Here is a 25,651-nt window from a genome sequence, read left to right on the forward strand (position 1 = left end):
AATTCCTTATTACCTAGTGCGATTTCTCTCTTATGATGTCTTTTACATCTTTTGTCTCTCACACTTCCAGTCATTCTAAATTTTCCACCAATATCATGCAATGTCAGTCAATCAGATAGGTAGTGGTTACATTAAGATCGGAAATCACATTTTAAAAGAAGCTGAAGGAGTAGATTTCATAGACAGGAAAAATTAAACAAGAAATGACTAATATAATTGGACTGGATGCTAAATTTTAAACACAGTAAAACATATTTTGTGGAATTGGGAGATGTCAAAAAAAAATCAAAATTATGACGTATAAATTATTACAAACCTATATTTACAGTGCTGAGATCTGGACCATGACAAGAAGGACTAGTGCTGCTTATGATTAGGTTTTCTCCGGAGCGGTTGTTTGTGCACTTTCAATTGGAGACCTCCAGTTACCTCCGACTGATGCCAAGCAGGTTGTATATGTGCTGTGGCGCAGACATACATTTTCCACTGAGCATTCCTTTAATCGGATCAGGTAGTGATTGGAGTCCACTGACGTCCGCGTATCTTTTAAAATAAGTGTGTAATTTTTTGTTGTTTATTTTCTTTTTTTTATTTACCCCCCCCCCTCTCTCTCTCTCTCTCTCTCTCTCTCGTTCTTTGGCTCTTCTTTTTTTCTTGTTTTGCTTGAAGTAATATGTTAGCTGACAGATTTTTTTCTAGTTTTGAAATTCATAGTATATGTGGAAAGGCGTATTAGTTTTATGTCATTGATAAAATTAATAACATTAAAATTAACTGAAAACTAACACGAAGTAAAGCTTTTCAGTAGCTAATGTAAACATTTATAATTTTCCTGAAAACACTCGTTTATTCACATACGGTTTTTGTCTATTATTATTCTAATCGGTTTAGTTTAACGTAAAATATATTAAGGGAGTTTCAGAATGGAACAAAAGAAATGTGTGGTATCAGTGTGTTAAAGTTTACTGTCCAAAATAATTTATTAAGATTCTTCACCAGACAGGATTGTGATCATTGTGTTAAAGAGTGTCAGTATTTAACTGTCTCTTCTAAAACGCGTCACTCTTCCTCTGTAATAAAAAATATAAGTAGATATCAACTTAAGGATAATTGTAATTATATTATTACCACACGTTTCTTTAGTTTCGGAATGAAACTCAATATTTTAATCTAATAACTCAAGTTGCCTTTTAAATATTGCATATAAGTTATGTATGATTTTTATTGCCTCGAAAGTTAAGTTTTATAGAAATTTCAAGACTTTTTTTCTAGACTGTGGACCTTTGGAACAATAGCACTAAAGCAGTTAAAAAAATCGTATCAAATGTTTTGCGTAATTTTAAAGCTACGAAAACGATATCATTAATTAACCGTCAATGTGTATCTGAATGGTAATAATTTATTTTTGACAGCAAGTACGAGTACCACAATGTTAGTCTAAACACTTTACATACCTACATTTCAAAATTTAGACCTATTCAGAGAATCTAGCTAACCTGGTCCACGCCATAGAGATTTCCAAATACGGACCTGTTAGCGTCCTAGGAGCATTTGGCTTTTCTGACAACACAATCACCAACTCATATTTCATTTCAAGTAAGCGGCTCATCACTGAAGTATAGAGTTTCATCTCGTAACAATATGCTGGATCAATCTTAGATGGTGCTTTTTTGCTGAAATTCTTCTGTTTTTCAGTTTTACATTCGCAATGTTACTCTGTCTGCACACAAAAGCAAGAAATTATTTATTAGAACTTTCATATATAAATCAAAGTAAACACGCTTTTTAAAAGAGTTCAAAAGTGTTTTGAACAGTTAAATTTACTTACTTTCTTCAAGTTCGCAATTGTGCGATCACTTCAAATGGTCTAACAAATTCGAAGTACCACCACCCTTAGAGTAAATTCGCCCACAAAGTTCACAGCGTGCGACTTTATTATTATCTCCATGCGATGGATATACGATTTGGTGCCATTTTATTCCACTCACAACTACCCTCAGTCCGTACGCGCTGGTCGTCCTTGAGCTCTACGTCCTCCAACTTCGCTTCGCTCCGAACCACCGCATCCCTCCGTATGTTCCATGTTCCACTTACAATAGTACCGGAGATCACCGGTGGAGAGCTTTATTCGTAATCTCTGATTCCTCCGCGGTAGTAGTCACTCCGATGAGCAGCACTAAGAAGGACGTAAGTAGAATCCAGGCAGAAGAAACGAAATTTTTAAGGAGCACAGAAAAGAAAACAAGAAAGGACAAAATCAGAAATGAAGTTATTAGACAGACATTAGAAGTACAAAAATTAAAAGATACAATACTGAAAATGAGATTAAAATTTGAAAAGAATGAGTGAAAGAAGAATACTAAGAAGGGCATTGGAAATTAAAGTCGAAAGTGTAAGAACATCAGTAAGACCCCAAACTAGATAGATCAAGTACCAGTACACATAGATTTAAAAGAGAGAGGCTATGATTGGAGGGATTGTGGCAAGACAGGTCTTTGTGGAGAAGGCTATGTTCTGAGACGATCCACAACTGAGTGGAAACGTCTACTGATGATGCAGTGTAGGACATGAGATATTTTGACATCTGGAAAATTTTCAGAAAATGTTACTTGCATTTGTTGGGCTGAGTTAGTGAGTACAGTAGGCTACTCACTGTTCTATCTACCGCGTGTTCAGTTCAAAGTGTGTCATGGCTCACCGTATGCCGTCATGTGGCTAGCCGATGAGCGTAAAGAATTTAATCTTCCTACACTTCCACAAAGGCATATTACCTTTGTGCCAGAGGTTGCCTAACAAGTATGGCGTTCATTCTGAAGAGTACATACCGATACGTATGATAACGCCGGTAGTGGCAGGAATGTGAACTGTTTGGAAACACGTACTAAGGTGAGTTTTTTTCTTACTGTCGGAATATGGGGAGAGGGTTAAGACGATTATTATACTTATGTATTTGTTGACATTAACTTGGACGGTCAACATGGACACAGAGCATTTGATTTGTGTTGTGGAATGTTGCCGTAAGCAACCGATGACAACAAATACCCTGCGTACGACTTGTCCACGCAAAACACAGCTCGAAAGAGGTTATGGTAGCACACAGACTGTACAGACCACCATCTGTTGCTACGACGTACACGTTCTCAAGTTCAGGTTGAACGCCTTGTTTAATAGGCAACTTCTCTGACATAAAAGCTGAAACTCGCTTCAAATTGCTGACTCACATCAGTGACGTCATGACACACTTTGAAATGAACACCCATTATAGTAAATCGAGAAACATCGATTCAATTGACACAATCATCACAAAAGATATTCTCATTTATACCGAGTGCCAGACTAAGCAGAAAACTTAACTTTCTTCTATAGAGTATGGGAGCCAGTTGTGCTGTGTTTATCGTGTGTTATCTTATTGTCATACGACATATCAGACTTTCATTTTAGCAAGCATACACAGTGCGAGACATATAATGTAAATTCATAACAGTTGAGGGCTAGTATGTAGGGACTTATGATGCAGTAGTATAGGTACAACAAATTCTTTATAAATGCCCATCATATTCCACAGAATCCTCAGCAAGACTTCCGTCAAAAAAAGAACGAAACTTGATGTTCTGTGTCGTATATTCATAGTGCAGCAAAGAAACCTGCCCCTGAAGGAAAGGATAATGGGCAGTTTCTGCCCAAAGTTAAAAATAGCAATTTTCTCATGAAATGTTTGATGTCGTCAGATTGGAAAGTTAACGGTACCGGTAATGGGAAAAAAAAAAAAAAAAAATGGAGGTAGGCTGTATCAGAAACAGAGCTGCAAATTTTATGTGTAAGTACGTCGCTGATAGAATTGTTATTAATGTAAATGTCAGCAGTGACAATCCAGATACCCAGAAAACTTGGTATATCATTGCTGTGCTGGGACTCCTAGGAGTAGCCATCTTGTATATATTGAAAGTAAACATGTTGTTGCTATAGTAACCATTGTGCTTTATCATTTGCTACCTGCTGCTTATATACCTGCTCCCATTTGCACTGCATTTTGTGAAATTTCTCTCTTCATTCAACTTCACTCGCGAATGTTTCCAATTTAACTTGACGACTGCTGATTGTTTCTCAATTGAGATTGTAGCCTGGTTCGTTATGAATCGTTTGGCATCACTGCAAACATTCTTTCGCTTCGCATTCTCGAGTTATACTGCCTTGGCTGCTGTACAACACGGAAACTCGTGCTTCAACTTTCTCTCTCCTTTTTATCACTAGATAATGTCAGCCGCTTCAACTCATGATCACTTTAGATGGATACATTGACCCTTTGTTTGTCGATCGCCATTTGCTACATTGGAATATGGCGTGTAGTTTAGAAATTATAGGTGTAAGAAACTGGCATGAAAATTTTTTCGGTTAGCTTTGTAACATAGCATCTCAGTACTCTATCGAACTCACAGAAGTATTCACTTAAAAAAACACACACAATACTGTCATAATTTCTTTCACAAGTGCTGTATGATTATGTGTTGACCATGTTTTAGTGAAGAGCAATGATACGAAAGAGCAGTTTCTTTCAGTTATTACTTTTGTATCATTTTTATGTGATCTGAGAAATGCTGGTGCATCTTCTGAAAGTGTTTAAGTTACTCATTGTTGTCTGCTTCTTTAGCTCTTTAGTGATCTGTTGCTTCAGATTGTGTACCGGTATCCATTTCCCAAGCATGTTCACAGCATTGTGCATTGCAATAAGGAAGCTTACTTTATTACAGAGGATTGGTACACTAGTGTAGTCCACTGAAACAATGCAAGCTTCCAACGTGTAGTCTGTAACCCTTAGATCGAAGCTGTTGACCAGAGAAGTATGAGAAAACTATGAGCCTGTCAACAGCTGAAGACGAAGTTTTCACTCCATTGACATAATTATATGTTGATCACATTTCAACTTGATAACATTAGCAGGAATTACCAGTTCGATTTCTGTCTTATTATTGTGCCAAACTCTCTCACGTATCTTACAAGGTCTGTATATATTAAGAAGCTGGTTTACTGAAGTTAACCACATTATTTATTGTAGGATATTAGTTATTTTTTTCTCACAGGAACTCTTATTTCACAAACACAGTAAGATTCTTTCCATGCTATCCCACAATTCCTGTTTGGCAATTAGTATGAGGGACTTACTTAAAAATACTGACTGTCTATGTTCAGCTAATAGAGCAATCACTTCATGAAACATTGACAAAAGTCAATAGATACTGCTGCAAATACTTTGATCACATTCTTGATATCTTTGTAAAAAGTTTTTTTTTTTTTTTTTTTTTCCTTCACTTAAAATCTCTTCTTTGGTAATTGATGCTCTTACTGAATATTTCTTTTTGTTTCTCCGTGTGAAGATTGCTCTTAGAAACCTAAACTTCTTTTTTTACTGTAATGTTTACTTAAGATTTATCATTATTATAAAAGAAATACCCAGCAGGGTGGCTACACGGTATACCAAGGCGTGCTCCCATTATGCGGCATAGTTCGAAGGTTTGTGGGTTCGAATTCTACCTCGGGCATGGATGGATGTTCCTGTGGAGGCCCCTACTCTCTGCTGACCCACATATGTGTCGGTATCATGTGGTACAGAGAAAACTATTCTCTCCCCTACAGGCATTAGAATATAAGTCCAACAGGAAAAAATAAGCATTTCAACAAATTAACAGATGTAATACAGTTTCATTATCTTCATAGTTTACAAAACCAGACTACATACGTTTGAAAAAAGTGATGTTTGTTGACCCCTCAAGCTGGGTTACAAACAAAAGATTGAACACTTTCCAGTTCTAATAGCTAGAATTTCCATGTCAGCATTCACGAGAGAATAGCTCGGCCTTTTGGCTATTTTGACTTTTGAACAGCAGGGATTGAACCTCATTTTAGAATTCTTCACTTTGTAAGGCAAGCAGAGAACATGAAGACAATCTCAAATCCTAGTGTTGGCCTTGCAACAGATCTTCACTGCTTACAATAAGAATTAACAAAGTGCACTTTACTGACACAATTTCGTGGTCATATGAAAGTATGATTGCAACAGATTGTTTATTACATTCTATCCTAACTTTTTCTTTATAATTGTAATAAGTGTAACAGTTCATAGACGAGCAAGCTAACACGCAGGACTTTATTTATAAACTTGTCTGCTCATGCGTGTTTTATGTCTTGTCTACTAAACGTTCCACAACTGACAGGATCCATATTTCAGCTTCCTAAAACTTTTACAAATTGATTGATTGATTGATCGATTGATCGATTGATTGATTGATTGATTGATTGATTGATTGATTGATTGATTGATTGATTGATTGATTGATTGATTGATTGATTGATTGATTGATTGATTGATTGATTGATTGATTGATTGATCTATATATTCCTCATAGAAGATGCTGGAAATGTCGTCCTCCCTTGGCTAAACAGCCATTGTATCAGGAAAACACATTCTGATTGACATGATTAAGTTCGGCCACTGTAATGTTCCTGATTTTATTTCCTTTAGTTCTTCCAATCTGTGAAGATCTGGTTTCTAAACTTCGTTATTTTGTTGACTTATGTTTAAGATTTGCGCCAATTTCACATTGAACCAGTAGATTCAAATTTTTGCACGATATCGTGAATTGCAGTTCTGGAAGGAAACAATTGATTATTAAATGTCTGCATAAATTCTGCATGACAAGCTGATTTGTATTTCAAATAACGATTACCGGTACACAGAAAAATGAGTTGCTATAGAGTCAACTGTCTAACCATCGTGAATGAATGTACACTGCTGTAAGACCGTAACAGGTTGAGACATATATTGTTGTGCAATGAAATGGGGGTGGGGGGGGGAGCACAGTTGAGATATGGGTGCTATTGGGTACGGCATGCTTAGTAATCAAGATGTAAAAACACCGCATGTGTATTTTCCTTAAGTAAAACTATACGCTGTAATCTTTACTTGTAAATGTTTAATGAGTTTGTAGTTTAGTTTACTCACATAGATATTTCTGAGAGCACATAATTAGTATTACAGAGTAATCATTTCACTCAGTGTGACAATCATGCACTTCTGAAGTTGCACTCATTTACCGTTTAACCTACACTAATAGATAGCTTTGTCTTAAGTTAAAATACAGTACAACATAGAATAAGCCTACTTTGTTAGAGCGACCAGATTTACCGTTTTTCGCAGGATACCTCCTTTCTTTTAAACCTTTATCATGCGGCTCACATAAATGTTTGAAATTCCTACAACTATCCTGCTTTTTAAGTTTATCCTGCTAAAAGTCCTATGAAATAAAATTTGAAAGTTCTGTCTTTTTTTATTGTCTCAGAGAAAAAAAAAGTGAAGAGGAAATAACGGAAGCTATTTTGCAGCAATGAATATTCAAATCAGAAATATGTAGTTGCTCAGTAAATGCTGAAAAATAATCATGCTACAGCAGCTACATTGTGTATGTGTATTTTTCTAAGTCATGTTACAAAATAGGTAATAGCAAGCATGAGTAATAAATAGGTTACCTTATATCAATTTACACCTCCTTATAACAAAATGTATTATTTTACAATTCATGTTAAATGTTCCGATAAGTTATATTGAATAATCATATATATTTTTATTTTCAGTTTGAAACTTATCTATTTGTTGAACTGAATCAATAAATAGATAAGTTTCAGACAGAAAATAAAATTGTATATAATTATTAAAATGTATTATATTTTTTAATGTTGATACATTATTTCCTCTATTGGAATATTATTAGTCTAGGCCTACATACCTATTTGAAAATTTATGTTGTATTAAAACTGATTATTTCTTGGTATGAAGTTCATATGATGTAAGGCGAAAAGCAAGAACCCAAGGTCGCTATTTACAGGACCACTTATAGGAATGTGTCATACTTTTTGTGTGTGAAAATCTGGTCACTCTAAACATAGTACTGGTACCCCTCTATCCTTTATGGATGAAAGCTAAAAAGAGTTACTTATGTAACCAACTTTACTTGCTATCTACTTCAGAAAATTAGAAATGTTTCATTATTTAATATGTACTGATATGTAATAGTGATAATTTTTATGGGTAATTATTTCGCCTACTCGAGCTTTCCTAGTTATTTATTTCTTTTTGCTACCTGATATAATTTCAAACTAATTGAATGCCCATTGCAAACACTTAGGCTTTGTAAAGGGGAGAGAGCAAATATAGGTTTTATTAGGAATTATTCAAGTCCGGTTATGTGTTTTTGTTCGGATATGTACCATTTCCGTGCTGCAGGCTGAAAGAGCTCGTAGTTCTGTGGAGCATGAGACTTCCATTAAGTTAAAGACACGAATTCTGGCCTACAATGTACGATCGTCTAAAAATAGTATGCAATACTCATGGTAAGTGTATTACAGAATCTCGGAAATATAAAAACTCGACTTCATCCCATTTTTCAAAGTTTTCCTCGATTCTGTAATAACATACTTACCTCACTTGTATCGCAATATGCTATTTTCGCATCAAAGTGACACGAAATATTGTTTACCTTAACTCGAAGCACATGTGACTTAACAATGCGTTGATTTTCCTTGGAATTACGATGCAGGGATAAAGATGTGTTTTATTACCGGAACATATGCTGGGTATTTTCTGGAGGAAGTTTTATTATCGAAAATTATGAGTCATGTCTCTTTTTCAAATTCAAATTATGAATAAATTTGAATTTGAATGTCTCTTGGTTAAAGCAATACTTGCTACTAGTACATGGCTTACTTACCAGCTGTTGCATTGCTTAAAACTGGCTTTGTACATCCTGGAAATGAATAAATTTTAAACAGAAATTAATGTTTTACATTAATGAATTAATTTTAAAATTTCGTGTCGTGATCTAAAAAATGGTTGGTTCTTCATGTGTATGTTTATTTTTCCAAATTTGTCATTATAGCTCTGTTGTAATTTATTGAATAATTTAAAATTCTTATAAGTAGTAGGCCTAATAACGAAATGAATAATGCATTAATGTCATGTTTTAATTAATAATTAAGCAACAAAATTTATAGTAAATCTAGTTTTTTCCATTAACAAATTATTTATATCTTCTTATGTTTAGAAAATACATTTCTTCACCCACATTGTTTCGTGATACTGCATTAATGTTTATTTTGCTGCTTCACATTTTCATAACTTTTGCTCTGCACCGAATTTTTTTTTTCATCAATAAGAACAACATGCAGTACAGCATTGACGAAAATGTTGTTTGTAGAGATCTCGTGCATCTCCAGCCAGCAAACGCTGCCGGTGTCTGTGGCTGCGGCATCGAGTTCCAGCAGCCACCACCGTCGAACCAAGTCTCCCCCTGGCCATCACAGTCATGGACACCAGGAGAGCCAAAGCAGCAGTAGTGGTGTAGGTTTTGGACGGTCACGCAGCTGTTCGATGGGGACAGATCGTGAGCGGGACAGAGAACGCTCTGACTCAGACAGCAGTACCGGTGGTGCAGGCAGTCCAAGGAGAAGTGAGCCCAAAGCAATTCCATCCCAGTACCGGCTCCCAGCCGCCAACCACAGAAACACGAAGACTCCACATCATGGTGAGTAACTGATATCTCACAGTCATTTTCTGGGGAGGAGGGGGGGGAAATGGAAATAAGACATATATATGTACAACATAACTTTAGCATAAACCAGTGATTTTCAACTGAATGCTCTGCAATGCAAGTAGCAATAAGTGAAATGAAGTCATAAAAGCTACTCGTCTTATAAGTGGTTTAAATTGATCATTATTTGCCAGTGAGATACAATTTCTCATGAATACATAATGAACTTTAACCACGTGTAATATACAATGTTTTATCTTGTAGACCTTTCTACTCAATGATTGAATTTATTAGATATAATATTTTAGGAATATAACCCTGTATATTTTAATTTTTCTCTTTGTATTTTTTTTGTATCTCAAAATTCTGCCAGTGCCTTGTATATACATTCCAGAAACAGTGTCTTTCATTCATAAAAACAAAGCAAAATTCAAATTGAATTCAGACTACCACATGTATCAAACAAGAACATCAAGTCATATCCATCTGTCCACTCATAGAATTACCACAAGTCTTAAAAATATTTTACATAGAGGCATAAATATGTATAATAAAATTCCAAGCTCCATAATAAGTAGTAAACAAAAGAAGTTTAAAAGCATGGTCAACAGGTTGCTGCTGCATCATATGCCATATACTGTAGAGGAATTTATGTCTTTAGACCTTGCATGAAAGTGCCTACTAATGTGTAATTGTGAAGGCATATTGGTCGTTATTGCTGTTAACATTATTATTATTATTATTATTATTATTATTATTATTATTATTATTATTATTATTATTATTATTATTTTTATACTATCTTAGATATAGTTCTTCTTAAATCATGTCAGCAGATGTCCTGCAATAACAAAGCTACAAATTCATAAATATATCTATAGTAAGTTATAATCAGAAACTAGATTAAGACTTAGAAATAAGATTGACGAAGCCTTGATTTGTAAAGATCTTTATGGTGAATAAATTACTATTACTACTATTAATCTGCATCATACTCTGTTTATTTGTCTATGCTTATTTGTGCTATGTTTATTTGTTTGTGAATGTGTGAGTGTATAAGTACGTGCATAGGCCTATATTATCTAACCTGACGATGTTATATCCAGGCTTTACATACTGGTTTCTGACATAAATATTATTATTATTATTATTATTATTATTATTATTATTATCCTAGGAAGGCAGAAAATAGGAAAGACTGAAGAATGCTGGGTTTGCAGTGAAAGACCTGCCCTTGGGTAGAACGCTATGAATAAATTAATTATTGCAATTATTTTATAAATATTAGTGAGCCATAACGAATTGTCTAAAACTCTATCCTTTGATGCTAAGTTACCATTTGGATATAAATGAATTATTTGTTTTTAACCAACAAATTCTTGCAGATGTGAAGTAATGACTAGAGATAGTGTAAAACGGTGAACAATATACTTGAAAGTCAAATAAAACTACTGTAGTTCGTGAAAAAAGTCGTTATATAAATATGTAGCCTAAATCATGAGAAAAAAGGTCTATATTTAAACATGCAAATCATCAAGAAAAAGTTTGAATGTAAACATGGAAATCATTGATGGAGAAAAGAGCTACGTGAATATAAAAAACATTACGCTTGCATTCATTTGCACACTATGACGGGCTGCTTGGCTGTTAAATTATCGAAATACATTATTCCTTAGTTTTCGTTGCGTATTCTTGCTAAAATGTGATAAATATCTTTTACACATTTCTTCTTATTGTGGTATTGTGTAACGAACCTAACCATTGCACATGTCAACAACAGATTTTCATTTTCCAAGCTGAACAGCTAAGCTTTTTACATGATAAAACATGATAATCCCATTTTCGTACTTATTTTGAAATGTTTCATTGTCGAAAACAAAATAATAGAATTTCATGGCCGATGAATGTACGATTCAGCGATATTCGTTAAAACAATCGCGTTTTAATGCAAAAAATTTTCAGATTCGCAAAAGACGGGGAAGAAATAACAAAATTCTCGACAAATCACGATCGTAAAACGTGTATACAGAACGAGTGTCGTTCATATCTGTAAAAAGCACTTTATTTGATAATTCAACTGGTAAAATAAGAGAAAATTGATATACCAGTAGATATTTAACTGGCGTCAAATAATGGAAACCTAATAGATTTCTTATTCTTAACTCTCTATTTTGAATAATTTGTAAAGATCTCAAAGTAGTTTTCTTGTTAAAAATGAATAGAAAAAAGTATAGTGAAGAAACAATATTGCATTGTGTAACCTACTCCTTGCACAAGAATGTAGCTGTGTTAAGAAGGCAATGGAAGGAATGTAATAGGTACATATATATTAATTTGAATGCACTATATTATGACCAATCTCTGTTCAGTTGTAATGACTTGTTTACAATTCTTTATAATTTTTGTTAGTCTTAATCCTGATTAGATAAGTAACCCATTAAGCTTTAAATACCTATGTATAATTTTTGAGTTCCAATTACCGTAACCCACTTTGATCTTACGCTATTCTTCCATCTCAGAATTTATAGTAAGCATAAAATTCATCATCATGTGCTACTGGTATCAGGTTTAGGCCTCTTGACCTTTTCCTACTTCAAAGAAGATTGTCCATCACTCTTGCCATTGGTCGGCCTACACATCTATGACCAGTTGGTTGATAGTCTAATATTTGTTCTGGGAGGTGAGTAGCTTGAATTCTTTGGATGTGTGATAACCAGGTTCTTCTATGGTCGTCTACTTTTCCTAAAACTGGTTAAATTTTTTTATTTCTTCTTGATGTCTGAGTTTCTAACATGATTCATGAGAGTATATCCAGCTAGTGATTGGAGAAATCTCATTTCTGCCACCCCTATTCTTCATCGATCTTTCCTTTTCAGGATCCAATTCTCAGAGTCGTACATCAAAAATTAGTAAAGCCATAATCCGACCACATAAAATAAACTTCATTATATCATATAATTACTTTTTCACATCTCTGATGAACTGGGGTTTTATTTGCTATTGAACATGGAATGTTGTTGTTATCGTGTGGTAACCATGGCAATCTCGTGTTGCAGCGGACTCGGTCTTCGAGCTTGACTCCAGCACAGAGTCTGCAGAGGCCTCACCTGAAGTGAGTCACCGGGTGCGGCGCAGCGGGGTGATGGCGCGGAGAGGGACGCCATCCAGGTAGTGCAAGTAGGTGCAGCGAGGCGTGAAGCCATAGCTCTTTGCATGGATCCGACATCTTGCTATGGTATACCTAGTGTGTGATGTCATCTCAGTCACTGGTGGCCAGATCGTATTGATCTTAAAGGGATTTGAGGCTTCTGAATTGTGGTGCTACTGTCTTCAGTGTATCGTAAATGTTTACTGGTTCTATCTTCAGACGACCACTGCATTTTTTCCTGATTGAAAAGCTTAAAATAAAATTGGATATACTGTGGAATCGCAATTTTGGGTTTGTCCGCATTTTGCATTTTATATTTTCAGTGGTCCCACCTAAGACTCCATTAACACAATGTTTTATTCTTCCTGGTGTAGTTTTCTCGATATCATCATGATTATCATCACCATCATTATTATTATTATTATTATTATTATTATTATTATTATTATTATTATTATTATTATTATTATTATTACCGGTATTATTATAATTATTAGGCGTCATTTAGGGGAAACAGGAGGAAAATTCCGTCCCTCGAGTTTAAGATTAAAAGATGAATACAGTAGAACTTGGTTACAACGACATCCAAGGGACCTTGAAAATTATGTTGTTATAAACGAGTGTCGTAGTAACTGAGATTCATAATCAGTCTAGTGAGGTGGAAAATGAAAAATAATAAACATAATTAGGCTTATTTTAGATTTGTGTATTCACTTTTAAGCATACTGTGAACACAATAAAATACATGTACAGTGATAAATACAGTATTCTGTATTAAAACAGTTTGTTCATTACTCACCAAACTTATTTACTGAGGAGTGAAGTGTATATTGGGCAAGTAGGAGACAACAGAGTAAAATGACTGATTAAGTCATTTTACTCTGTTGTCTCCTACTTGCCCAATATACACTTTCTAAATTAAATTCTATGTTCATTATTTCAGTTGCAATTTCACTGCTCCTTCTCCTAGCTTCATACTCCCTCCTCTAGCTTCATAGAAATGTTCACAATTCTAATGGCTTCTAAGGTGTCACTCACTTCTTTTAGTGGCCATACTGCGTTAAAATGTGTGCACTTGGTGAAAACTTCCTGTCGAAACTGACCGCATGCAGGCACCATTAATACCGCATGAATTCGGGCAGGTTACAATGGAATAGGGAATCTGCCTGCATTCCAGAGGCCTGTGATAGAAGGAAACAGTAAAGGATTTGCCAGATTCAGCAAAATACTTCTTAAAATACTTTGGATCTTAGAAAATTTGTATTCCAAACTGAGGTTGAAAATGACGTTATATGCGAGGTAGACACATATACGTTTGTGGTATTAAGCAAGGTAGAAAAGCATATGTCTTATGGGGAATTAGTTGGGCCCACAGAATATTTGACGTTATAGGCGAGATGTCGCACAAAACGAGGTCGCTATAACCAAGTTCTACTGTATTTGAATAGTAGTACTACTAAAGAAAAACACTGAGAACTGTATTTTTAATATTAAAATATTCCACTTTTATAAACGCTTAAAAAATAAAAGACGAGCTAGTTAATAGCTTTTTACAAATCAAACCAAAGCATTACTCTTTGCTACATTAGTGGTTAACTGAAACTAACGTTTCTTTATGTGTAAAGTTGTATGTGCTCAATTGTTTGCATCTATATCATATTAACACCAAGTGCATGTGAATTACATATCGTGTAAGTAGGATAAGAAGTTAAAACGAGGCCTATATGTAGAAACTGGAAATGTAGGCTGCTGTAATTGGGATAAACTTGAACATAAAAGGAAAAATTAAACCATGATATACCGGGGACAGAATATCTAGAAGCTTGGAGGCCGTTACTTTTAAGCGGTCCGACCACCCCCTCCTCCCGCTAGCAGGTAGGGTACCATTCATCTGCAAAACATTTTCTGAACGGAAGTTATTGTATTGTGAGAGCGCAGCTGGATCAGTGAAAGTAGGTGGTCAACGTTTTCAGTTTGTAGTTCAACGAACAATTCTGCTGTGTGTGGACGCTTCTGTAGTGACGTCACTGAAGTCTCTAGTTTTTTCTGTCCCCGGTGTATCAGCCCAATTTGTGACTTAAAATAATAAAAAAAACTTGAAAAGTAGAGAAAAAATAATGAACTTTAAGAATAATATATTCAGTGTATCTGATATGGTTTAAATCTTATTTTTTTAATGGTCAGGTTTATCCCAGTTTACAGCATGGAAAACAGATAATTTCAGAGTAAATTGGGAGGATCTATACTTCGTGAAATATCCTATAAGGTCTTCCCTAAAACTCTTTCCCCCGTCCCAAGCAAAAAATGAAATGGCACTCTTGGCCAATAAAAAGTAGGCAGAGACACAATTGGTTGCACGTCAATATGCATGGCATAAAAAAATCATTGGAGATTCATTGTTTTATTATGCTATAAGAAAAACTGCCTGTGACGTTCACAAATTCTTCCAAGAAACTGCTGTGAGGAGTAGGGAGTTATCATCTTTGCTAGAATAAGAATTTTATGAACAGAGGTGAAGGGTTCTTGTTTACAAATGCACCCTGCCAAACTAGACATGACAACGGGAATTCTGGTGATAACTGTTCAGTTTTCTGCAGATAGAACCAGTAAGTAGTTTCGAAACATTGGATGCAATTCCCTTAATCATAGTTAAACTATCCGAACACATCACAAAGGAAACTAACAACCCTGAACTCCCTGTGCACCGTTAACATGTAATTAATTGAAACATTCACTTTAAAATTATTATATGTTCTTGTAACACGTGTATACAAACAAAATAACATAACGAGAGCAAAATAATTTTTTCAACAATAGGCCTAATATAATACGGTACACATAGTTGAATCTCGAAGTTTGATTTTATGTACCTATAATCACAAATAGGTTTAAAGTGATTTAATTGAAACATATTCTTACTCATATTAAGTCAATTGAATTTTGTCCACCCATTTTTAAATTGTTTTCATAGGGTACATAGGTGGATGGAAAATGTAAGGATACATATACTTACTGTTTAAAAAAATATATGATGAAATCATTGCGGTATTAAATACAGAAAGAAGTAGAATTCTCCTGTGTAAAAATACTCGTATTCACAAGTCTTTCATAATATGGACACATTTACACAAACAGAAGTTCTGTATTACCCAGGGTATAGTACGGTATAAGATATCCAATATTTGAGATCACTTTACAGGTCTATTCTTCTGGTATTTGACCATTGGAACTAAGGGTGTGATTGTGAAATTTGTAATTTATAAAAAGTTTCTCTTAAATCTTTGCCTTTTAATTCCTGCTATATGGTTAATTATTACTTCTGTTCTTTCAATCTACACATATGTACAGAGTGATTCAGTAAAAGCGTGCAAAAATTAGACAGGAAGTAGGGAATGCTCTACAGAATATTTTGAGATGGGGAATTTGGGATCTGCGAAGTCAGATTAAGGAAACATGAGCTTAAACATATCTTGTTATCGTTTACTGTTTTCCATATTATCTCCGAGGACAGTCTTCCTCCATCAATTCTCCCTTCTTACCATACTTCTCCCCATTCCAGGCAGTCCTTCTCCAGTCATTCTCTCCATAATCCTCTGCCTTGACAATCTTCCTATGCCAGTTCTCTATTTTCCAATGCCCTTCATACAATATCATTTTCCTGAGGTTTTCTCTTTTCCTTCTTTCTAGGGGTTTCCAGTTCATTGTTCTATTTTTCAGCTTACCTGTTTTCATACGTAGTACGTGATCAATAACACTAATTGTTTCCTTTCAATTTTCACGGTTTATGTCGTCGTTTAGTTTCATTACGGTATGTCCATGATTATTATACCTATTTCTTATATTTGCTGTTCTTGTTATATCTCTTAGCATAATTTGTGTTATAGTATTAAATGTGATTCTATTCTTAAAATGGTAGGTCCTACTAATAGTCTTAAAATAAAAGAATATTGTGAGACTCATTTATGGTGACAAATGTATTATTCATAGATTGTAATATCTTTTTTTTTTTTTAATCTGGCCACCTTTTGATATAATAGGTATTTCAATCTTGAAATGTTGAATATCAATTTTTCAAGCTTTGGATAACCAATACCAGTAATGTTTAGTGTGTTTTTATATTCAAAAACTTGTTTTGTCAATAAAATTCAAGTTCTATTGTTACTGTTGATCTACAAGGATACTTTAATTCGCTCTTGTATATGTGTAACTTTTTGTGTGATTTGTCTTAATATTTCATAGCTGTGTATCATAGGCACCTAGAATGTTCCATGCTCCTACAGATTTAGAATCTTAGTTTCTTTAGTATTTTGCTTGCTTGTATATATTTGCTAATTGCTTTAGTCCAGTGTTGTCCAATGCGTGTGGCTGGGACATTATCATTTTATAATAACCTTTCATTTTACGTATATTTGCACTTATAAAGTCTGACGATCAAGAATAATATAAAAAACTAAAAGTCGTTCATGGACACGGCATAATGCAAAAATACATATTGAAATAATCACGTAAATCAGCACAGAGTTTTATTATATTATGGTACCGGTATATACACCATAGATAAGAAATTGCGATTAACAGAACAGACACCATGTCCGTAGATTACCGTACCGTACCTTATTTTCTCACTTGAATACAATATCTAACTTTCACGTGTTAATTAGAACTAAGTCATAGATACCTAGTTGACTAATTTCGGCTTGAGAGCCATCTTCAGAACTGCTGTGGTCCTGATCTTTGCGTCTTCCAGTGTTTTCACCTCTGGTGGGGATGCTTTTGTGTTGTGTAGTGTGGAGTCAAAACACAAAACGCACCCCCACTGGAGATGAAGACACCGGAAGACCCAAGAATCTGAAGATGGCGCCCAAGCCGAAACTAGTCAATTAGGTATTTATGACTTAGTTCTGATAAACACGTGAAAGTTATATATTGTATTCAAGTCATATAATAATGTTAAACGTTGTGTAATCAAGATGTATAATCTTATTTTCTGCCAGCAGTTGCCTTTATAATTAATGATAGCCATTGTGAGATTTTCTTCGGTGAAATTTTTACATGATTGATTAACTAGCGTTACTGTTAACTAGTGTTAATTTTGTAAGATTTGTGCAGACATGGAAATCCTACACATACAACCCAAGAACCAAAAACTCAACACATTAGAACAATACGAAATATACAAACACACTAAAACACATCCTGATCAAATTCTCAACACACAGATCAATTTCAGTACACACACACTATTTGACTCCACTCTTCAACACCTTTCAACAATCAAACACACACATAACAGGCAGAGAAGTTCGAGATGACGTCGAGATCTAGTAGGCTCTGAGGATGGTGCGTGAAGCACTGAAACAGCTGTAAGCCGCACAAATCTTACAAAATTAAAACGAGTAAGTCCTCTAGTTAATCAATTAATTATATTCAAGTGTTAAAGTAGTGTACGCAAGATTCAAAATGTTTTACATAATGTTGTTGAAGAGTGTTTTATACAATAAAAATGTTCTTTCTTCAACTCAAGACGTTATCATTATTACCAACACATTACGGAATAGAAAGAGAGCAAGTTTTCCAAACTACGTGTAATTAAGATTCAAAGTGATTCATACTTTTCTTTGAATAAACATTACTGTGACGAAAAATGCTGCTTTCTTAATAAATTTGCCCTATAATACGGATAAAATATCAGTAAAAGTTTTCATTTTTTGTAGAAATGCAAAACTCTTATAAAATATTTATCAATCGAAATAAGCACTTACACACACACACAATCAAATTAATCTAAAATTGTTGACAAAAATATACCTACGACATAGTGGAATCTTTAGGTTTCAATTATTTTATTATTCAGTAATCTTAATTTGCATTTTAAAAGACTCACTATCAGTACAAATTCTACAATTTCATTTGATTTTTAAATAAAGTTGAATAGGCCAACATTTAGGCTAAATATTTATTATTGACAAGTTACTGTATTTCAGACGAAGTGTGGATTCCATTTACAGGTACATAAATCTGGCTCTACTATTTTGTTAAAAATTAAAGAGTAAATTAACACAATCCAACAATGATATCCCTCCAAAACTAGAGACAAAGAGAATGAATGCACCTATGTATAATATTGTTATCAAGTTATTTATGTATTGCTACTGTTGTTAATATTGGTATTGTTGTTAACGTTGATGAAAGATTAAAAAATCATCCATCCTCTAATGACAGTGAGCATAAGTATCAAGAGCAATGCTAACGAAAATTCTGTTCGTAATCATTGTTCTCAAATTTATAAGACACAATTTGCTGCAATTTTTTACTTGTGATGTCTTCAATGCCAGAAATTTCATGCGGTAACCCTAACTGTTATTAAGGATATGCACTACTAAGTTCTGGTGAAACATTTCAATTTGTACCATTTTTCAATTATTCCACCAAAAAATAGTTTAGCCTATGAGAAATATTTCTGCAAAGTTCCATTTCTCTATTCGAATTGTGGGTGACCTAAATATTTATTCTCTTAAAGGACCGTAAGCTAGCTTGGCCATCAAGCAGCTACTTTTAAATGCAGTTTCCACAGATATGATTTTTTTTTTTATGTTTCTCAATCTAGGAAATCAGATTTATCCAAAACTAAGTAAGTTAATACAATGACATTTTTGCCACACATTTTAAACACTGTAGTCTATGGAAATTTAATTATTTTTATGTCACTTGAAAAATACAGCTAATATAATTTTTATGCATGACTTTAAAAAAAAAAATTTTTTAATCATAATAATTTTCTTATTCCAAACAATAAATGATAACAAAAGACAAATACACATTTCCACTACTTAATCATTTAACTACGTATTAAGCCATAAAACTAGAATAAATTTTTATTCATTCTTTTTTAAACTGATTTATTGATAAGACGTGATTTTTTTTTTATTTATTTTTATGAACTAAATTTACAAACCAAAAAATTTGAAAATTTCAACATCATCTAATCTTAATGGAAAGAATTAGTTACACAATTTCATTGAAATCAGATAAGAATTGTGGAAATTATAAAGCTCAGAAGTGCACATTCCTAAGAAAATTTTTAAATTGTAAGTCACACTGACAGGCTGATTTCTTAGGCTTCTCATACTATGAATAACGCAGAATAACTTTTATACGGAAATTGAGTGATTAGAAAGAAACATTTGAATAGTTGGTAAAACTTTATTTGAAGATATAATTTTTATGTCACTCAGAACTTTATTTGAATTTTATTACTTTTAAAATACATGAATCTCGATAAGATTTAATTAGCAAATAATTAACTTAGAGATAAAGAAGTTACAGTACGTGATTCTGTGCCAACTACTGTTAATGAAGTTCTTCACTTTTTGCCAACTTCCGGTACTAGGGCATTCGAAAAGTAATGGCAACGTAAACTTATTTAGGTTACTTTTGACATTACATACTTTAAATATATTCTCCTGTCATGTCAACAATACGTTTCCAGCAGCAGCATATTTGGATATGTCTCTTACTGATCAATCTAAAGCTCTTCAAATGTCAACTCTTGATTGAAAGTGAATGCCTCACTTCCATCCAACTTGGAGTAGTTTAGTATGATAGGACTGCTCTCCAACAGACTTCTTGTAATGCCCTAAAGCACTGAGTTGCATGTTTTTCTCTTACAACTTGGATTTTTATGAAGCACCTTTGTTCGTATCTTTAGGGCTGTATTGTTTACTACAAATCAGAAACAAAACATGGCTACTTCAAGACTTTTAATATTGCAAATTTATGAAACAATCGCTGCTCTATTACGTAGTTCAAGATTTCAATGGTCACCGCTACTAGCACTGATTTACAGCATTGTTGCCATTACTTATCGAATGCCCTAGTATTTCGTCATCTGTCCAACACTCTTTTTCTCCATAACTCTTTCTCTTTTTTCTTTGTCTGCATTGCTTTACTCTTATCCTTCGTACTTCACTAATAATTATGTCTTCTAAATGGTTCAGTTTTTCTAGAACAGCTCTGGAATCAAAACAGCCCCAGTTCCTTGGGTAGTAAAATCAAACAAACCATCATCCTCAAGTCCAACAATCATGAAAGCATGAAGGTCTACCTCTCTGTAGCACATACATTTTTATGATGTATACCTTCACTTTTTATATCCAGGTCTCTTAATGCATTTATAACTCCATTAAGAATACTGTTATTGCAAGTTATCTTGAACCTTCTGAGCGGGGGCAGAGGGAAGGAAGTGCGTAACGTGGGTAGAGCCAACTGAGTTGTTTGCACATGCTCCACAGCATAATCTTTTGTCAAGAAACATAGTACGATTTCCTTCACTGCGTACCAGTAGTGTTAACATGGAGCACAACCACAGGGTAGTAATTATGGTGAAATCACACCACCGCAGAGAAAAAGTAACGCTGTTATCCATAGCCGAGAAAGAGAAATTATCGCAAATATAATAAAATTAAGCATTGCGAGGAGGAAAAATTAAACAAATATTTGCTGGAACCTCTTGCTAAGGAATATGAGAGAGCGGCTAAATACTCTAGCATAAGTATTAGTTCCGTGAAGAGAATTAAAAATAATATTGAATTACAACCGAATGAATCTCACACTACTCCGGGAAAGAATAGGTATGTAATGTTTAGAAATTATTGCTATAATAGTTATGTACAATAGTGTGTGTATTGAGAGCGACATAATGAATTACTGTTGCAAGTTATTATTTTCTTATAGTTGTACTAAACATATTATTTCATTCCAGAATTAGACTTGTGTAAAGTTGAAGTGGACGATTTCAATTAACGTGTTATTCGGGATACAATCAAAGAATTCTATCGTGTTCAGAAAGTAGTACCTACGATTAAGAAGATAATTCCGAATGGATGATGCCATTGGCGAAATAATTAATTTTGGAACAAGCAATGATGGTAGCAATGATAGGGATATGGATTGTGTATAATTGTAAATTAATGTAAATTCAAATAATAAGCCTGTAAAATATTGTTATAAGAATATGTACTTATTAGCTGAAGGTGTAAGTCATGCAGGCCTATATAATGTATAGAAGTAGCTTTAGTAACTCCTTCATTGCCGGTCCCCAGCCTGGATGAGAGAGGAATGTACACACGATTATATTTAAATACTTACTCATTACAGGTTAATTAAAGCTTGCTACGAAACTATGTTCCCCTCTCAAAACCGGAGTATCGAGAGAAGATGATATCTGTATTGAACCAAGTTCTTTTACAGTAGAGAGCCATAAGTTAAAAGAACCAACATTTTTTTAAAAGAGTCACGTTACCCGAGGGAGGGGCATACTTGCCGTGTCGTTACGTTGATGAGTACATGCCGTACCGAGCAGTTCCAAAGACAGACTTAGGGGATGTAAGGTTCAAGATAACTTGCAATGACAGTACATTATCATTTGTTGAGCATCCATAGAATTATTATTCCCTGTAAAAACCCAGGAAATGTTCTGAAATATTTCACCCTTTTACAACATTACTATTACCGGTACAGTTTTATGTGTTAACTTCTTGTATTGTGGAATTTTCAAAGTTCTTGTAGTGTAATTTTTGTATTTAATTTTACATCTTATTTGTCATAGTTTATTGTGTATTTTAGATGGTAACTTTACACATTTCCTTCTGAATTTTGTAAGACTTGAGTAATTTTATTTGATTATACTCATAAATGAGTAGATCTAACAACCTACCAGTACCAGTACTATCATGCAGTGCTTGGACTTCACTGTTGATGTTACATTGATTACTATCTATTTCTGCAACCAAAATTGAATCAAGCGTTACATTCTTATTTACCGCCTTGCACAAGCCAGACATTCGATTCCTTTTCCTCAAAAGAAACATAAGTTGAAACATGAAGTTAGATAATATTTGGTTCATAGTTTTTATTGTTATTATTATAAATTATGTAATGTATTATATTTTAACTGAGAAGCATTATGACAGCATGCCATTTCGTTCCTAATGTTGTAATATTGTTTCTTCTTATAACATTGTAAAAATTGTTGTTAATTTGTTCATTATGACTGAATTGTTTCAGAAGGAATCATATTGTGCGCAGTTTTTTCAGTGATATTATTTTATTGGCTGACAAGGATTAATATACCTATAATATACCGGGTGTTCCACAACCCCATGCATTAAATTAAGGGATAGTAGAAGAGGTGAGAAAAATTTTTTGCCGGACAGCTTAGGATCTGCGTCACATCCTTAGTCTGCCTTTGAGCACCATTTAACTCTGAACAGAGCTCACAGCGATGAACCATTGTCTGTCAGACTCTCTCAACGATCCCAGGGATAGCATATATTGGGTCTGCAACCAAAATCCTTTTCCTTAGATTCTTCTCATTCTTTACAGGATTGGCGTACACTAACATATTTATGTGACTCGAGGCTGGTGACGTCAGATCTTGGTCACCAAGCAATAAGTTCAATCCACCTGTCTGAAAAGACATTGTCCAGAAACGCACGAACATTATGTATGAAATGTGCTAGGTGGCCACCAGAGGCGGCTCCTCGGGGCAGGCAGGGTAGGCTAAGTCTACCTCAACACATTTAGAAAAACCTAAAAGTGGATATTTATTAACTACCCCAACACATTTGGAAAACCTTATATAATTATATACTCTTGTCTAGGTTCTTAGAAATGCTTCAATTAACTATGAATGGGATTTTTTGAGGGTTAGTTGGACGTTGCTTACTACTGGCAGTTCGATTTATGCGACAAGAATACACTGGACAGATCACGATGCTTCAGAAGGTAGGCAGAAGCGAAGTTAGCCGACCTTCCACGTAACTTCAAATCTGGCCCTGGAGTAAGCATTAAAAGAGATCGCTATTCTAAATGCTTTCTTAGCGCATGTGTTCTATGCTTAAGCCAGCGCGCTTGAATTCTGCCTGCCCTAACGAGAACCCACGAGCATTATCGAACACCTACGATTTGTGAAATTTCTGTTTGAAAGTTTCACGAGTTGGAACGTAGATTGTTACGAGTAGTATAACAGTTTTTAAACAGTGTGTTTTAAAATATGTTTTTTTTTTAAACAGTGTATTTTAGAAAATGTGATTTTTGCAAGTACGTACTGTATATTAATGTTATGTATATTTGGTGATTTATAGTTAATGTAAGTGATAACAATAATATTATATCATGACATAATAAGTAAACTGTTACGTTGTCCGTTTTCGCGTCGTAATGACATTGAAAAGAGAAGTATTTTGGACAATGGACGACCCACTCCTGATTTAAGCTCTATTGTTCATAAAGTCAGTGCTAAAGGTGCAAGAAAATTTAATCCTTCATGGTATGAAACACTATGAAATGGAAATAGAAAAATTAGAGATTTATCTTTCGAAAAGGTGGAAAAATTCAAATATCTTGGAGCAACAGTAACAAATATAAATGATACTCGGGAGGAAATTAAACACAGAATAAATATGGGAAATGCCTGTTATTATTCGATTGAGAAGCTTTTGTCATCTAGTCTGCTGTCAAAAAATCTGAAAGTTAGAATTTATAAAACAGTTATATTACCGGTTGTTCTGTATGGTAGTGAAACTTGGACTCTCACTTTGAGAGAGGAACATAGGTTAAGGGTGTTTGAGAATAAGGTTCTTAGGAAAATATTTGGGGCTAAGAGGGATGAAGTTACAGGAGAATGGAGAAAGTTACATAACGCAGAACTGCACGCATTGTATTTTTCACCTGACATAATTAGGAACATTAAATCCAGACGTTTGAAATGGGCAGGGCATGTAGCACGTATGGGCGAATCCAGAAATGCATATAGTTTGTTAGTTGGGAGGCCGGAGGAAAAAAGACATTTGGGGAGGTCGAGACGTAGATGGGAGGATAATATTAAAATGGATTTTAGGGAGGTGGGATATGATGATAGATACTGGATTAATCTTGCACAGTGTAGGGACCGATGGCGGGCTGACGTGTGGGCGGCAATGAACCTGCGGATTCTTTAAAAGTCATTTGTAAGTAAGTAAGTATGGTATGAAACACATAAATGGCTAACAGGAAGTGAAGTTAAAGCTAAGCTGTAGGTGGTCACGTTTGTTATTGTAATCTAAAGAAGGTACTTGGAATCAGATCATATTTGTAACTCGGTAAGTCTAAAGAGACTTGAAAAGAATTTGAATCCAATTTCGGAAATGTTTTCTGAACAACAAAGGCTGCAAGACAACAGTATAACAATAAACTAGAAAAAACCAACAAATTATGAGACGGCTCATTGATGTAACAGTATTGTTATGTAAGCAAGAGTTAAGTTTTCGGGGGGCATGATGAAAGCGAGCTGTCATCGAATCGCGGGAATTACATAAAAATGTTCTGTAAATTTTGCCTACCCTGGACATTTGACTAAGAGCCGCCACTGGTGGCCACCATGCTGCAACCTCCAACAATACCTCCTTCAGTAAAGGAGGGAGGGTTTCTTTGACAATGTGCAGATAGGATTCACTGTTGAGACAGGCTGTAAATAAGATGGGATCAGTCAGCAAATACCACAGTGCCAACCCTATGGTGTCTGACAAAAAAAATATTTGTTTTGGCCTCTTCTACCATACTTTAAATTTAATATGGACTTCTGGGACACTCTGTATACAGGTTACCTGATGATGGGTTCACTAACACATTGACACTAACATACTGTTGGTAGGCAGAACACAAGAGGCAGTATAGTGTGTCAGGAGGTGGTGCCTCTGCAGCCTCCGTCCGGGTTCTCAGATGGACAGGAGTTGTCAGAAGCAGAATGCGATCGTGAAGCCACATCTGGTAGAGAGAACGTCGCTGCTCTGCCCCTTTTCCGTCATGAGGAGCTGGAACAGGAACTGTCTACTCTAGTAAAAAGGTAGGTGAAATGATGGTAACATAATCTAATTTATTCCATTCT

The 25,651-nt window shown here is 34.6% G+C and overlaps 1 protein-coding gene across 4 annotated transcripts in view; it reads left to right on the forward strand.

Annotated features, from left to right (window-relative positions):
* LOC138699599 (cell adhesion molecule Dscam1-like) overlaps window positions 1-25,651 on the forward strand; it is a 1,432,092-nt gene that overhangs the window by 1,392,284 nt on the left and 14,157 nt on the right. For 2 of the 4 annotated variants that reach the window (XM_069825611.1, XM_069825614.1), the window contains 3 exons: window positions 9,246-9,572; window positions 12,635-12,746; window positions 25,418-25,609. In XM_069825611.1, coding sequence (XP_069681712.1) covers window positions 9,246-9,572; window positions 12,635-12,746; window positions 25,418-25,609 — 631 coding nt within the window. Of the gene's footprint in view, window positions 1-9,245; window positions 9,573-12,634; window positions 12,756-25,417; window positions 25,610-25,651 lie in introns of those variants that run through there. The other 2 variants (XM_069825612.1, XM_069825615.1) reach the window with 2 other exon arrangements.

The sequence above is a fragment of the Periplaneta americana genome, chromosome 5, assembly GCF_040183065.1.
Source record: "Periplaneta americana isolate PAMFEO1 chromosome 5, P.americana_PAMFEO1_priV1, whole genome shotgun sequence".
In the NCBI taxonomy this organism is placed as follows: Eukaryota; Metazoa; Arthropoda; class Insecta; order Blattodea; family Blattidae; genus Periplaneta; species Periplaneta americana.